The 17,784-nt window shown below is 37.7% G+C and overlaps 1 protein-coding gene across 3 annotated transcripts in view; it reads right to left on the reverse strand.

Annotated features, from left to right (window-relative positions):
- Positions 1-7,495: 7,495 nt before the first annotated feature.
- The window catches only part of si:ch211-234p6.5 (uncharacterized), a 29,511-nt gene continuing 19,222 nt past the window's right edge, over positions 7,496-17,784 (reverse strand). For all 3 annotated transcript variants that reach the window (XM_051681993.1, XM_051681992.1, XM_051681991.1), the window contains 8 exons: positions 17,589-17,726; positions 14,777-14,875; positions 14,271-14,379; positions 14,143-14,192; positions 12,997-13,443; positions 12,472-12,581; positions 11,973-12,064; positions 7,496-10,944 (listed from right to left, as the gene is read on the reverse strand). In XM_051681993.1, coding sequence (XP_051537953.1) covers positions 9,875-10,944; positions 11,973-12,064; positions 12,472-12,581; positions 12,997-13,443; positions 14,143-14,192; positions 14,271-14,379; positions 14,777-14,875; positions 17,589-17,726 — 2,115 coding nt within the window. In that variant the 3' untranslated portion in view covers positions 7,496-9,874. The remainder of the gene's footprint in view (positions 10,945-11,972; positions 12,065-12,471; positions 12,582-12,996; positions 13,444-14,142; positions 14,193-14,270; positions 14,380-14,776; positions 14,876-17,588; positions 17,727-17,784) is intronic.

The raw sequence follows: 17,784 nt of genomic DNA on the forward strand, positions 1-17,784 counted from the left end.
TCAAACGGAAAGAAAGGAATTGTGGTGTATTTGAAATTGGATGGAAAGTGCATGGACATGCAGCTGGACATGGGGGCAGCGGTGTCACTGATGTCAGAACTGTCATACAAGGACTTCCTGTCGCACATACCATTAAGCAAAACAAGCATGCAGCTAACTACATATTCAGGTGAGAGAATTCCATTGCTGGGATCCATATATGTGCCAGTGCAGCATGAAAAGCAAAATGTGACACTGACATTGATCATCGTAAAAGGGGAAAGACCAGCCCTGCTGGGCCAAAACTGGCTGGAGAAAATTCAGTTAGACTGGCCAAACATTTTCATTGTGGAAAAGCTGAAGTGGCCTCTGACCCAGCAGTAAAAGCAGTGTTGAGACGACACTCAGAGATTTTTTCTGACAAACCAAGTGCAATTAGAGATTTTAAAGCTACTATCCGAGTCCGTCCTGATGCAACTCCGATCTTTCAGAAAGCGAGACCCGTTCCTTATGCGTTACGAGAAGCGGTGGAAAAGGAACTGGAGAGGAAAAAATATTATGCCTGTTGGAAAAAACCGGCATAATATCCAAGACTGAAAGAAGTGAATGGGCAGCGGCAGTTGTAGTCGTGCCAAAGAGTGACAAGTCCATCCGCAACTGTGGTGACTATAAAGTCACTATAAAATCAGAATTTGGTGGAGGAAACATATCTGCTGCCCAACACAGAAGATTTGATCGCTAAGTTGGTGAGCAGAATGTTGTCTAAAATTTAAATTAAAAATTAAAATTAAAATTAGACCACCATCAATACTCACCAGGGCCTGTACATGTACCATTGTCTCAGTTATGGAGTGGCCTGTGCTCCTTCTGTTTTCCAGGCTGTCATGGATCAAATCCTGCAAGGGCTAGATCATGTCACATGTTTCCTTGATGACATTCTTGTCACTGCCAGCTCAAAAGAGGAGCACATCAGGAGACTGGACGAAGTGCTTTCCAGACTGGAGAGGTATTATAAGTGTCAGTTCATGCAAAGCAGCGTTGAGTATTTGGGGCACCGCATCGACAAAGAAGGTCTGCACCCAACTGAGAAAAAGGTGGCAGCGATTTGTTAATGCCCCAAAACCAAACAATGTCACTGAGCTTTGGTCTTTTTTGGGCCTCCTGATTTATTATGGTCTGTTTTTGCGAAATCTGTCCAGCCAGCTGCAGCCTTTACACAATTTGCTAAAACAGAAGCAACTGTGGAGCTGGACTGCTGCGTGTGATACGGCTTTTGAGGAGGCTAAACAGCTGTTGCTCGGTAGCACAGTGCTGGTGCATTATGATGGCAACCGACCCCTGAAATTAGCATGCGATGCCTCACCTTATGGGGTGGGCGCTGTGATCTCGCACATGATGGAAAATGGTGAAGAGCGCCCCATAGCATTCGCATCTTGCACACTGACTGAGACCGAGAAAAAGTATGCTCAAATAGAACGTGAAGCATTGTCTATCATCTATGGGGTAAAAAAGTTCCATAAATATATTTATGGATGGAAGTTCACACTCATAACTGACCACAAGCCTCTGCTGGCAATCCTCGGACCAAAGGCAGCAATACCAACCTTGGCAGCGCTTAGAATGCAGCGTTGGGCATTAGTGCTGATGGCTTATAATTATGACATTGAGTAATAATTATAATTTTATAATTTTCTTTATTTATCACACATTATACATTTGCACATATACAGTGAAATTCTTCTTTTTCACATATCCCAGCTAGGCTGGGGTCAGAGTGCAGGGTCAGCCATGATACGGCGCCCCTGGAGCAGATAGGGTTAAGGGCCTTGCTCAAGGGCCCAACAGTGGCATCTTGGCGGTGCTGGGGCTTGAACCCCCGACCTTCTGATCAGTAACCCAGAGCCTTAACCGCTGAGCTACCACTGCCCTATCAGCTGTTTTGAGTACCACAAATCAGCTGACCACATGAATGCCAATGCAATGTCCACACTGCCAACCGTGGATAAAGGCTGTATCGGGGAAGAAGGAAGTGTGTTCTACTTTTGCTGATTATGCAAAGTGTCTCATTTAATTATTGCACACAACACTGTGTGCATACAATACAATGCTTGAAATTGCCAAAAAAACTGAAGATTTCATACAAAGGTGTACACTACAGTCTTCAAAGACAAAGGACAACTGGCTCGAACAAGGACAGAAGGAGATGTGGAAGCCCCAGACAACTAAACAAGAGGATAAGTACATCAGAGTCTCTAGTTTGAGAAATAGACACCTCACATGTCCTCAGCTGACAGCTTCATTGAATTCTACCCGCTCAACACCAGTTTCATGTACAACAGTAAAGAGAAGACTCAGGGGTGCATGCCTTATGGGAAGAATTGCAAAGAAAAAGCCACTTTTGAAACAGAAAAACAAAAAGAAAAGGTTAGAGTGGGCAAAGAAACACAGACATTAGACAACAGATAATTGGAAAAGAGTGTTATGGATCTTAACCCCATTGAGCTTTTGTGGGATCAGCTAGACTGTAAGGTGTGTGAGAAGTGCCCGACAAGACAGACACATCTATGGCAAGTGCTACAGGAAGTGTGGGGTGAAATGTCACCTGAGTATCTGGACAAACTGACAGCTGGAATGCCAAGGATCTGCAAAGCAGCTGCACATGGAGGATTTTTTATGAGAACTCTTTGAAGTAGTTTAAGTAGTTTTTTTTTTTAATTGTAATAGTCATTTTTCACGTTATTAATGTCCTGACTATACATTGTGATCAGTTGAATGCCACTTTGTTGAATAAAAGTACCAATTTCTTTCCATAAGAGCAAAATATGTACATTACTCCAAACTGCCAGTGTATATATATAATATAGAAATGAATAAATGTTTATCCAATTTTACATGTAGAGTGTGTACTGGTTTCATTATTGGCACATGCAACAAATCTACAACAGCATAGCAGTTTATATGAGCTATTCAGAATGTTCTCTAGTGGTTATTTGTTATGTTTTATTTATTTTATTCATTCATATTTTCATTATTGTTTTTTATCATCCTTTCGTATTTGTATTATTGTATTTCAGGATCCTTTATTTTTTTGTGATCATATATTTTTTTATTATTATTTGATAATAATTTATAAAATATTTTTAAACATTTTAATAAATAAGTATTATCTGAAATTGTTTTTCATAAACATTTCAGAGGTTACTAATAAACAACGGTTACTGACATAAGCGAGTATTAAAAGGGCTGTGTATCCCCCCTGTGATCAGAAATGGCAATCGCATTATTTTCCTCACTGTTTGTCTCTGGCAAGATGTTTATACATGAAACGTTCTTGCATTGAAAAAGTTTTATTCATTTAGAAAAGTTGTGGCGTTTTTATTTTGATGTTGGAGCAAATGGGTCAAAAAGAAATTAATATTTGTTGTTGTCATGTATGTGCAGGAAGAACGCAACATTACATAATTACTTCGATTCCATATCTTTATTTGCTGAACACAGCTGAATCACAACTGAAACAAAAGAACATACAGAAAACATGTCCTCACACTTCCAGCGGTGTATCACAGTATGCAACCATTTGGCTTTAGATGGATATAACAGAACAGGATGAAACATCTTTATTTTAACAAGATATCACTTGAAAACAATATTAACATTGATGTAAATACACTACATCCTCCTCCCCTGAAACTTTTTTCTCTTTCCTCTTTTTTTTTTATTAATTAATTAATTGAATTGTTTCATTGTATTTATAAGTCCAAGCGGACAGGGGGTTTAAACTGTCTCCTGAGTCTCATGAATACTTTTTGCCTAATGCAAGTATCCTCCTGATTTAATTATTGTATTTGTTCTTGTTCCTGATGCACATCTGCATTACCAGTCACAGATCCTGATATCACCCCATGAGACCAGTTTTTGTTTTTTTTTGTTTTTTTCACAGAATCAAGCACAACAGATGAGGATAGTCCACCATTCCCTTCAGAGGAACACAGTTCATCATTCAACTCCACATCAGACATTTTTGACTCAGTCAGTTGATTCACATGTCTCTTGTACAGTTTTCCACACACTTTTACCAAATATGTCACAGGACCCAAAACCTTTACAACATTCTCAGGGATCCATTTACCACTTTCTCCTCCCCTGTGTTTTTCTTTTACCAACACTTGTTGTTTTGGCAGAGATTTTCTTACATGAACCGATTTCTCAATTTGCTTTGTTAGCTGAAGTTCTTGCTTTTGTTGCATGTTCACAGAGAAGTTAGGCTTTACCAGGGATAACCTGGTTTTCCTTTCATCTTTCAAGAATAGTTCTGCAGGAGTTTTTCCTGTGGTAGACTGGGGGGTGCTTCGATAACAGAAAAGGAAGTTATGAATGCAGTGTTGTAATGAAATATTTTAATTTTTCCCCTTTTCCAACACTTTCTTTAGGTTTTGCACCAACCTTGCTGCAGCCCCATTTGATGCTGGATGATAGGTGGAGCTTCAGTGCTTTACCCCATTCTTTCATAAGAATTCTTGAAATTTGTGTGACACAGATTGTGGATCATTATCGGATACCACTTCATCCGGAAGGCCCCATGTAGCAAAATATCCCCTTACTACGTCTACAGTTTTTCAGCAGTGGTGCTAGACATCAAAGCCACTTCAGGTCAGCGTGAGTAATTGTCTGTGAGCACCAGGAAATTGTGTTTTCCTTTTTGAGCTAAATCCAAGTGTATCCTTTGCCATGGCCTATTAGTCCAGTTCCAGTGATGCACTGGTGCTGTGGCAGGCTGATTTCTCTCGACTTGGCAAACAGGGCATGAACTGACTAAAGCCTCTATGTCTGAATCCAGTTATGGCCACCAGAAATGACTACGAGCCAAGACCTTCATTTTCACCATTCCCTGGTGACTGTGATGTAGTTCTTTTAACATTTGAGGTCTTAGCACCTCAGGTATCACCACTCTGATCCCCAGAGAATACACTCTGCTTCTACCATGAGTTCTGTACTTCTCAAGTATGGCTTAAAATCATTATCCTTTACATGTTTTGGCCCCCCATTCAAATTAAAATATTTCACTTTCTGTAACATCGGGTCCTGTTTGGTCTGTTTTGAGATTCCTTGTGCTGATATGGGCACCATATCCAGAAAAGATACTCTGAAGTTTAATTTGCTTTCAGCAGTATTCACTGTCAACAGTAAGCATAACAACGCATCTGCATTGCTGTGTTGCAGAGAGGGTTTGTACTTTATATCATATTGATATGCCGCTAAAATTAGTGACCATCTCTGCAATCTCGCAGCAGCCAGGATAGGGATGCCCGTTTTGGCCCCAGTATTTTTACCAAAGGTTTATGATCAGTAAACAGCACAAATTGTCTTCCATAGAGGTAATCATTGAATTTTGTCACTCCGAAAATGATGCTCAAGGCTTCTTTTTCAATCTGTGAATAATTCACCTTGGTCTTGGTTAACATGCGGGAAGCAAACGAAATTGGTTTCTCTGTACCATCTGGAAATGTATGCGATATGACAGCACCTACCCCATAAGGGGATGCATCACAAGTCAATATGACTGGCAAATTTGGGTCATAGAGGGTTAACACCAGCACAGAAGTCAACTGTGTTTTTGTGCGCTCAAACACATCCTGACATTGTTCTGTCCACTTCCACTCAGCATCCCTGTGCAGTAATGCCATAAGCGGTTTAATCTCGCTTGACAAATTTGGCATGAAATTGGCATAGTGGTTGAGCATGGCTAGGAAGGATCTCAACTCTGATATGTTCTTAGGAACAGGGGCTCAGTCAATAGCTTCTGTTTTCTCAGGCACAGGGTGCAACCCCTCTGCATTAATAACATGCCCGAGATATGTCACACTGTCCTGGAAAAAAGAATATTTCTCTTTGTTAAGCCTAAACCCATATTCATCTAGTTTTTTGAACACTCGTTTCAGATTTCTCAAATGTTCCTTTTTGTCATCAAAATATCATCAAATTAACACACAACCCCGTCTAAACCTTGCAACACCGTATCCATGGTGCACTGAAAAATGGACGGTGCGCTGGCAACCCCATAGGGCAACCAATTGAATACATACAATACGCGCGGCGTATTAACAGTGAGGAAGGGCTTACTTCACTCATCCAATTCCAATTGGGTGTACGCTTGCGTCAAATCCAGTTTAGTGAAATGTTTTCCACCCTCTAACGTGGAGAACAAATCCTGAGTTTTGGGTAACGGGTACTGGTCTATGTCGAGCCAGGGGTTGACTGTCACCTTGTAATCGCCACACATACGAACGGAACCATCGCTTTTCGAATTGCAAACCAATGGTGTGGCCCACTCGCTCGCTGCTCTTCCAGGCTCATCCCGAATTCACATGTGCAGGCCAGCCCTTTTAAGCTCACTATGTAATCTCCAAAAGATTCCCCAACTTGCTGTCTTCTGTTTCTGAAAGCAAATCTTTCCGCTAACACGTTTTTCTTCAGTATGTAAAAGTATCTCAAAACATTTTTTGGTGCAATGAGGTCTTTCAATAGCACAAACGTTTTAGGCCCAACCACAGACAAAAATACAGCTCTCCTATGGCCTTCTTCAATATCTTCAAAGTAGTGTACTATGTTTTATATGCAAGAAAATCAGGTTTTGATAACATGAAGGTGATTAGATTTTCATTTTGGGTTTGAACTCTTGTTTTCCCTGTCAACTTGTTCTCTTGTACTTTTATTGATTAGTTGTGCACACTTCAGGTTATGTTCAGATCTGTGCAAACAAAATTTGAGTTAGATTTATATATCAGTGAGCCTTATTCAATTATGAATCTATGATTCAGTTTTATTAAATATTATTTTTGATAGTGTCAGTGTTGTATTTGACTGATACATGAAATTCTGCCTCAACATATCACAGGTATTTGTAGAAAGTACTGTTGTGTGCTAGTTTTGTGCTTGTATCTACACATTAACCCTTAAATGCATGGTAATTTACCCAAACACTCTTACATATTCGGGTCTTTAGAGACCCGGCACTTATATCTATCAAAAATGGATGTACTGTACAAAATGCCCTGATAGTCTCAAATTTTCAAAATATTTTCAAGACAATTAGAAAATAATAAAATTAAATATTTATTTTGATGTTTTATTTTTCCCCATAATCAAAACAACATCCCCAATATTTTTACCATGATCGATATACCATTATATTACAAAAATGGTTGCAATTTTGACATTTTTTGTGTGTGTTTGTGTTACACTATTTATAAGATATAGATTGAGGAATACTAAAGAGGTTTGGGCACAACTAAAAAAAAAAAAAATGGATGAGGTCCCAGGTAAGCATTTAAGGGTTAATGTTATTTTTCATTGAAAATGTATGAATCTTAGCAGCGTAATGGCTGTACTATTGGAAAGGGGGTTCTATTTTTACTGCAGTCCAACATGTCAAGGTTTATCTTAAATATAAATTAATATTTTGTGCAACATTGTGGTAGGCATTTGCCTAAGTTTTAAACACAAGCTTTAATGTGGGTTCAAAAACAGTTTAATGAGATAAAACAATCAAAGCAGCATTACATAACTCTGAATATGACACTTGAAAGTACAAAGTTATTTTATTAAAATCACTTCTAACATTTTCAGACCATTAGCCACAGTGACTGATTTTGCCAAGCAGGGAGTGTTTTTCAATATCAAACGTAATGGGTCAATACACAAATAGTTGGTAGAAATGTTGTTCCAGGATCATCAACGATGTCCTACTTGGCGAAATCATAAGCCATCGATTATCCACACATGAGATTACAATGTTAGACAGTAGTAGTCACACAGATATAAAATTGGCTGATAATTGATTAATGCTTTGTTTAACATGAATGTAAAATGTCCAGGTCAGTTTATAAACTTTTAATCTCAATAGTTAATTAACTTTTCTGTAAAAACTTTATTTTTACTCAATTTAGCTAGATTTTGGAAAACGTAGTCTCATGTTCCTAAATGCCAAGTCTGTGACCAATTCTCAACAAAAACTGGCAGCTTTTCGACAAGTAGTTTTTCTTGCATTTCTTGTAATCTTGTAATAACATGGTACAATATCCAACTGCACACAGTTCAGCATATAATGAATGGAAATGGGTTCTTTTGTTTTATTCATTCCTTTCATTTTATGCTTTACCATCTGTCCACTTCTCATCTCTGCTGTTTTATTATCTGTAATGTATCTCTTTTTTGTGTCTTTTTGCCTCTTTCCCTCACACTTTCATCAAATCTTCTAAACTACTGGATTCTCAACTAGTTTTTCTTCAGAACTCAGACTGTATATTATTGAACATCAAGTGGTGACCCAACACTAACTACCAAATGTGACCCATATTTAATGTAGTCGGGTTGTATTTTTGTTAATGGTTTTTGAGGATGAGGGTTAATCTCTCCATGTTGGCATCTGCTTAATTTGGAAAACTTTTAGAATTTGCTCCAAAATACTGTTGGTTTGATTGGTTGTAGAGCCTTTAACATCAACAACAAAAGAAGTGGAAAATTGTTGATAAGGAAGTTTATTTTGTTATCCTAATTATGCACAATTAGTTTAGCTGCATTTTATTATTTGTATTTAGTAGGGATGTGCACGAGTTCTCGGGTACTCGGACGTGGCAGCAATGATCGATCATGAAAACGATGATCAATGGTGATCATGTATGATGTGACTTTTCACTTAATTCGAAATTCAGTGACAATTACCTGATAACTAAACACAAACATGTCAAAGAGGGAGCTTATTTTTAATTTTGAGATTGATTACGTTGTGATTTTGAGGGGTACATTGATTGTCAGAGACGTCTCATAGCAACCAAACTGATATACGACGCTGCAATGCTATCGTTACTATAATCAAAAGAGTAACCATGTTTTGAAAACCTGTCTCTGCAAAATGTTTGCTAAACACATTTTATTATCATTTATTGTAAGAACTTTGACTCATTAATGGATATTATTTAATAAAAAGTGAATGTTTGTCAATGACTGTAAACCTCCTTGCCCTGTGTGCCGACATGTTTGCGTGACACACCTGCATCTCGACGAAATGGGGAGTTGAATATTTCTGCACGAGTTTCCAAGTAAGAAGTCTGACAAAGTATCATTCCGTTGCACTTTCCCCAGTTGAAAGGTGGAAATTCTGACTCTCCGAGTTGAATGGAAGCTTCATGAATCATCACAGCAACAACAATAAGGAGCATCGCGGCTTTCCCCACAGGAGCGAACACTTGGAGACACACACACCAGGAGTGTGGCAGTGGACTCAATGCGTTGAAGCAGCGCATATACAGCAGGCGAGTGTTTCAATCAGCTAGACAGAATGCAGCTAAATGGAACAGAATGCAGCGTCGTCAAAACTGAACTTCAACTTAACACTCATATTAAAAACACGATGGTTATGGCGTCTCCTGTTAAGCCAACCAAGATTTGAAAATAGATGGTTCAGACAGTCACGAAAAAACTGGTGCGCACGTATTAAGATTACTACGGTAACCTGAAGGAAGAACAAACAGACATGTGTTGTGCATATTCTTTCATTGAGTTGGGCAGCGAATCTTCACATAATGACAAAATATGATGCATTATATTTTGATTATGCAATCTTTTGTACATTTTGTAACAGATTATTTTATAACAGCCTATAAAAATGAATAGACAATACACTGGAACAACAAGACGCAATGCAGCAGCCAAAGACGCTTGTCAGAAATGTTATTATATATGTATATAGTTATGTACATGTCATTGCCCCTCGAGTACTTGATGTAGAAAAATGACCAGCATTGTTTTTCTCTGCTGTCTGTGACAGAACAGACATGCAACCCATTTTTGGGTTGTGAACCGCCAGTTGAGAACCACTGCTCTAAACAATCTCATTCTACAGGCTGGTGCTTACCATGGTTATACGTGGCCTGCAATCCTGCACGTGATGGTTGACAACAACTGAACTCTTTGTGATAGAGCTGTAAATCTTCTGCCCTTTCCCTCTCTTGCATGTGACATCACTTCCTGTTCTACTCTTTGATACCTCCTGACATGTTTTTTCCTCTGTATTTATGGTACTGTACTCGCCATTAACTTCACTGGCAGCTTTGTAATTGAGTGAGTGTGATGGTGCAAGATCATCATGTACGGTGAGGTTTGATAACTGTATTTCATCTCCACTGATAGTATTTCTCTTCCTGTTGACATCTTTTGATCTGGGTGAACTAAACTGAATTTCCTCATAGATGCGATGCTCTAGTTTCGATTGATCAGAAGCGCACATCAGTTGATTGTCAGATGTTGTGGTTGTTTGATTAGTTTGAGTGTCTGGTTGTTGATTGGGTAGGCCTACTTCTTTTAGGTTTATGGAGCCTTTTCCGTTAGTTTGATTAAGTTTTGCCATAAAGAACGTGGTTTCCTCCACACAATCTTCCACATTTGGCTCCTGTGAAACACTTGTTGGATGTACAGTTTCAGACAAATTACTTTGTGCAGATGATGAGATGTTTTCAATAATTTGGCTGGCAAGTGTTTGATTGCATTCTTGGTCTGATTGTTGGTGTTCCACTGAAGGGATAGATACTTGAGGTTTTGGATCATGAACGCAGACCGGGACTGACTCGCACCATTGTTTATTTGACAGAAAACATTCTGATTTCAGATTAGTAGAGACGGAAAATTTTTGTCGGTCAGAACTTCTGTTCTTTTTTTGAGGTTTGTTTGTGTGATTGTTTCCCTGATGTCCCTTAAATACAGTGAGAGTTGAAATGTGATTAATAGAGTGGCTCTCTATGACAATGATGTCATTGGAAGGTGATTGGTGTGATGACATGTCCTCCAGTTCAGTGTGGACTCTTGCATCATCACATTGCGGCATCAGTGAGTTGACCGTCAGTTTGCTGTTGTTTTGGGATTTGCATCCATCACCTCTGTAGCCACTGCTCACATGTGGAACAGCCGAATCTAAGAGAAGAATGAGAACAATTATTGACTGATCTTTAATCTCAGAAGTATGTAATTAAAAATGGATATTAAAAACACCAGATACAAAGGGTGTTTACAAAATACCCTTTGTAAACACCACTGATTGCACCATTCGATGAATAAAGTTGAAATTCTTTTCATATAGTGATTTTTTTGTTTCTCTCTGAATTTTTCATAGTTCATACAATGTTTAATTGGAAAGGGTTGAATCAGTATTTTTTTTTTTTTTTTTTTTTCACAAACATTATTAACATTACTTAATGGTAAATTAACTCATACTTTCATATACTTTAAATATGAAATTAAAACACAGCAAACTGAAATTTTTATTGAGAGGGAAATTACAATTCTTGCATATCTCAAGTATATGTATTTAACAGTAATAATTTTGTTTAATTGTTCAGTGTTAAAAGACTTCCTATCCCAGCTTAATATACGGACAAAACTTTCAGTAAGCCACTAGTAGGTTGATTACCCCAAAAAGTGTAAACAATGTGGCTCTGTGGTGCTTTCAAAACATTGCTCTGTTTGTTTGAGTGTCCCAAATAGCCTCTTATAGAAAGTGAGTTTGGGGCATGACTATCTGTTTTCCAACCAATGGGAGAAATTCATTATTTTTGCAATGCCATTCGAAGATACTAATGGTGCAGAAATTACACACTTTGCCTTTAAGGAGCAGTTAATAATGTGGTGTCCTCCTTGTGCATTAATCGATCCAAATATCTTGCACCATAGCAAAATACATTAGAAACTGCAAACACTGCAAATGCAAAACTGATTGACTGATCAAAAATGCTTTGTAAAATGTATCATGAAATGTGCAGTTGATGCAAGCACAACCACAATGTGGTTGAAACCCCATAGAGGATTATATTAGTAAGACTCCACATTTAAAGGACGTAGCCTATTCTCTGTTTTGACAGACTGAGATCAAAACTGCTGCTAAGACAAAATTAACAGAGATCTGTAATGTGCTTTTGTCACCAGTCACCCCTTCAGACTTGTACCTGACGTGTACTTCTTGATGTCTGTCTCTTTTTCATTGGCCGTAATGAGTTTCAGCGGATGAATATCGTCTATGAATTTCTCTCTGGCTGCACTGAAAGAAAGAAAAGAAGAAAAGATGTTTTTCAGAAGAAGAGTGAAGCTGTTCTTGTTGTTCTTGTTGTCTCTTTGAGACAACACCCTAACCGGATAAAATTATGACCTTACTCATGAGCTAAAATAAAGATTAAAAGGCTCAACATAAAGCTGGAGAACTGAAGCAGCACAAAACCAAAAGCAGAAAAATGCAGCAGTGAAGCCAGACTCTGTGCAGTTTTAATAACAGTGCATGTTGGATGTATGTAAGCAAGTCTGTCTGTTAGAAAAGCAAGTATTTGCCAAAAAAAACAACAGTTCATCCAGAAATTAAATTTTTGTGTAAACTATCCCTATAAGATGCATATTGTCACTACAGACTGAATTGTTTACAGGCACCTGTGCTGACTGTATAGATGCTCATACCTCAAAACTCTGTGCTCCATTTGTCTGAGTTTGGTTTCTCGCTTCTGATTGGTCGCGGCAGGTTCACAGTCAGACTCAGAGTTTGTTAGGCTCAAGGCTCCAGGCTCGAGCTGCAACATGCATTCATGCACACATGCACATAAACATTTCTATTTATAATAATTGCACTTTGTTTCAATTTTAACTACATTTCCCAGCAGGCAGTGTGCAACTTATTACCTGACTCTGACCCATCCAACATGGTGCTCAATGCAGCACCAATTCAAGACTTTTGGTTGTTGTAGATTGAATGTGAAGGATACGGTAAGCTCACACATTGTGTATTTTTTTAAAGGTGATGCATGGAATTGTTTTTTTATGTTAAAATAGGCTACTTATTCTTTCCAAGTTTAATATGCAGAGACAACTATAAGTAAGCTACTTGTAGGATGATTTCCTAAAGAGTGTAAACGCTGTGGCTCTCTGGTGCTTTCAACACATTGATCTATTTGTAGAATTGCTATATTCAGAGATAAATGACTCTACCTCATGCTGTTGGTGTGCCCAGCCCTTCCTTTCAGACATTGTAGAAAGTTCCTTATCTTTGGCCCGACTGTTGGAATTTTGTGCCGATTTCTTTTGAGGCCTCTCCTCTGAAACATCTGCCCAGTGAATATTTCTGTTCTTATCGGCCATCTCATGCAACATTCTGCTTGGTTTCTTTGGAGTGCTCCTCTTGCTATTCTTGAGTCCTGACTGCTGGGAGATTTGCAGCTCAGGAGGGGGGTCCTCTACGAAAATTCGCTCAGCAATTAATGCTGTTGGAAGAGTAGTCGTCAAAACACGCGTCAAACGCAGCGGTTCATGCAGGGATTCGGTGGTGTCATGTTCAGTGGTTGTCCTGCTCTCATGGGCAGAGCTCTCTTGGGGCCATCTCTTACAGCTCTGGGGAGTTTTCATAAAGTCCTGATGCTGCATCTCGGTCACACAGTCCTTTAACATAAATAAAATATATAATCTTTTCATTGACAGCAGAATGTCTAACCCTTTTCGCATCTCTTCGATGATTGCAAGATGTGAATTCTCTTGCTGTAAGTAAATAATGTGCATAGTTTTCTGCTTTAGTTTTTACAGTATATATGACATTGAAGTCAAACTTAATGTCTGAATGTCATTGGATAACAAACTATGAAAGCAAATGGCATTTGAAAACAAATGATGCTAGAGCTTTTCTCAGGATTATTTTTATTTTTCTGAGCCATTTTTGCAATTACTTTTAACCAACTGGTCTCAAGACAGCGCTTCATATGATTTTTAATTTTTAATTTTAATGGGGTGACATTCATACATTTTAAGTGTGCCTTAAAGCTGAAGTGTGTAACTCTTTCGGTGTTAAAATACGTTCTACTTTCCCTTCTTAGACTACATCCACATTAATCCAGATAAATTTGAAAACTGTGTTTTTGTTTTCAAAACGCTGTCCTTCCACACTGCCTTTTTCACGTTTTTCAAAAGTCCCTCATCCACACTGAAACATCTGAAAATGCTTAAATTATTCATTCTTATTCATGCAAGGTTGCTACGGTAAAAATGCATCTCAGAACATAAATCTATTGTAACAGGACTTCCAGGCTAGCTAAGTGGATAAAGTCATCTGTATGTAAAGATCTGTGTTCTGTCGTGCCTCATTACCATGTTGTGAGCTCCTGTCTCACCCTCAAAGTAGGAAACTGGCTGAGGAACTGCGCAATAGAGAGAGAAAACAATTAACATGTACACACTGTGAATGCACATTCACACGGACAAACACATATACTCACCTCCCTGTGTCTGTAGACCCAGTAAGCCCATAAAGCGGTTCTTATTTACTCGCAGACCGCACAAGATATCCTCCATCATCCAGAGTTGCCTCTGTGCCTGACACTGCTCCTGTGACAGAACAGGGTATGATCACAGCCATTCTCTCAGGTAAGAATTAGCAGAAAGAAGAAACAGAAACCGAGAAGATGAATCAAGAAAAATTAAAAACAAAGGCATAAAAAAATAACCAAAGCACTCATCTATTATTTATGCAAAGATTGCAAGTGCACTGTCCCACTGAACATACTTAAAATACACTCTTGCACTGCTGTGGCAAACCTCAGTACTCAAGGGTGTGTGCAAATATGTATATTTGAGACATACACAAAATTGCATAAATTAAATGAACACTTGTTTTACACAATATTTGCTCCAAAATATGTGGAAACTGAAAATGCCTTTATCAGTTAAATTCACGGTTATCAGACAGTGTAAAGTGTTTGTGTGTGTATGTACTGTATGCTACCTGTGGTGTTCCAAAGTGAAGAATGTGCTGTAAATGTGAATAGAAAACAGAGAGCTCGCTCTCCATTCGCTCATAATCACTCCACGATCTTTCCATCTCCTGATGAAAAAAGAAATCCAGCAAGACGGGTAGAGAAGTTGTTTATAAGTTAATGAACAGTTTTATTTTTCTATTAAAAAAAAAGCAAGAAACTGTCTGTCTTCCAAAGGTAGGTATGTCCTGAGTCCTATTGCATACTACTATTTTTCAAAATGCTGTGCACAGTATGCACATTTTCTGTATGCATGAAATACCTGGATGACCGAGTTTTGTTTTGTTTCCAAAAGAATTCTGGGTAACACTGTCTATGAAGCCCATATTTATAATGCATTGTAAAGGCATTATAATGCATTAGTAATGTCTCGTAATACACCTTATAATATTTTATAACTTATCATATATAATTGTAACAACAATTATAATACATTATAATACTCACCTTTTCACAGTTATACTTAAAGCCCTATTCGGACAGGAGTAATTTTCCTGACATACTGTATGTCCGTAAAGTAATTATTACTGCAGACATTTGTAATATTTACAGTCGATTCGCACGGGATAAGCAAAGTCTGTAAAAATCACAGAGATGGGTGTGTCTATTGCATTTACACACTGTTGCCAAGCGTAACTGACCTATTAGAAAATGTATAATGTGCTGATTATGCAGGAAATATTAAACATGAGCATCTACTGTATCTATGATTATTAGTAGAAACCGATTGGAATATCTGGCTTAATACAACAAAACTGGGGACATTAACAAGCCTGTAATCTTGTATTAAACTCTTAAATTAAAAATATGGACAATCCCTTCACATTATGTAATTTTATTTGTCCCTCCGAAATATACTGTATGTTCAGAAACGCGGAGCTCAACACAATTTCCCACACTCATTCTGCTCAAATCATTATCAAAAACTGCTCGTTTCTCTTTTACATGGGTAAATAAACACTCGACAACATAAAAAGCTTGAGAAAAACATGCATCAGCCCAAACGCAACAGCCAGTGTTATCTGAAGTTGTGAAGCTCGTCTTATATTTTCTGGCATCTTCTCTGGACTAACATCCAGTTCAGACACTTGAGAATTTAAATGGCTCAAGGGCTGAAAAGTGCAGATTTACGGGATTATTATAACATTTCAATTAGCACGGGATTAATATTAAATAGAGGTTATTTTACATGCAGTTTTACATTAGGTAAAACGCGCTGTCATTTTTACCGGTGCAGGAACACGCAGTCCGAAAAATGTCAAGAAAAATTACTGACATGACCAGTTCACATGGGATTAAAATGACTGAGAAGCTCTGGTAATTATTACATTATAACACGTCCTCATAAAACTAATCCCGTCTGAATAGAGCTTTAGAGTATAATGCATTATAACACAAGCAACATCAAATTTTATCTGCAGAAGTTTTGCATTATATTCATTTTTTTATATATACTGTATATATGCATATAATAGGTATGATTTAAGTAAAGTGACAAAAGCAATTTCTCATAAACATCCATAATATATGTTTAAGTGGTTATAAGACATAAGTATTGCTGGAAGTTATATACATTACACATGCACAAATACATAAATAACACACATTTAACACTTGCAAAGCTACAAGGTTCAAATATATCAAAAACTGTTAATCACACATGTAGTCAATTTAAACAATAAAAACAAACATTTTACTGATTCTATACTGGACTATTCTATCTCTCTCTCTCTCTCTCTCTCTCTCTCTCTCTCTCTCTCTCTCTCTCTCTCTCTCTATATATATATATATATATATATATATATATACATAACTGAACTTGTTTAATAAATAACTTCCATTGAATAAGTTTGACTTGTAATGTATGTTACAAGTTTATGTCATGGCTGTTTATAAGAAGATATTGCTTTTGTAGCTTCACTTAAAGCAGGCAAAGAGCATAATATGATCACGTCATAAAGCCTTTTGACTGGTTACACTATACAGCACTTATCCGATTAACTTTATTCATTTCTGCTGCATTAAAATTGAATGTTGCTTGTGTTATAATGCGTTATATACTAAAATATTACTATGAATAGGGGATGTCTTATAATGTATTTTAACTGTATTTATAATTATTTATGAGAAGTGTATTATGAGACATTATGAATGCATTATAATGCATTTATAGTGCCTTTACAATGCATTATAAATATGGGCTTCATAGAAAGTGTTACACCGTGTCCTAACCAGATGTGTATCTGTGTATTATCCCCTCAGGGTTTGCCATAGAAAGTGTATCCCCATACGCAGCTTCAGTGAGAAAATGAGTTGCGTTCAATAAACACACTGTTCCATCTGCGATTTCTCTGATTTCTAAATTTTATTGTCAGTTATCCTCTTTTTAGTGTATGAATATCGCGGTGTCACGTCTGGTGTGGACAGACAGATAGCTTGTCGCTGGAATCTTATCGCATCATGGCTGGTTAGGACGAGGTGTTACCGAATACTGTATGCAATGCATTCAACCTTCCTTTTGACTTTCCATTGCCGAATGAACTGGGAGCAGATATCAACCTTAATTTTTAACATCTCGTTCTTGACCCATTATTTAAAAATAAAAAATGCAAAATAACCATATTTTGCCCCCACTGAATATAACACAATATAACATAGTGAGGTTGCACTAGCAATTATGTTATGTGCTATTTAAAAAATCCAGTATATTCTGTGTAGTATGCAGTAAGTAGTACGTTAGTATTCCAATCTGAAAGCACACACACAAACATGCTACAGTACCAGTGACACGTCACATATTCTGGCTCTCAGTGTGACCAGTTCCTCTTGAAGCAAAGCCTTCTGAGATACTTTTTGTTCTCCATGAAGTCCATCCTCCATCTCCAGCCATCTCATTTCTAAAGTATACTCTACACTTTTCTACAGAAAAAAATAAAGATGGATTAGAGAGCAGGCAGGAATATATTTAATGTCATCA

Source organism: Myxocyprinus asiaticus, chromosome 41 (assembly GCF_019703515.2).
Source record: "Myxocyprinus asiaticus isolate MX2 ecotype Aquarium Trade chromosome 41, UBuf_Myxa_2, whole genome shotgun sequence".
Taxonomy (NCBI): Eukaryota; Metazoa; Chordata; class Actinopteri; order Cypriniformes; family Catostomidae; genus Myxocyprinus; species Myxocyprinus asiaticus.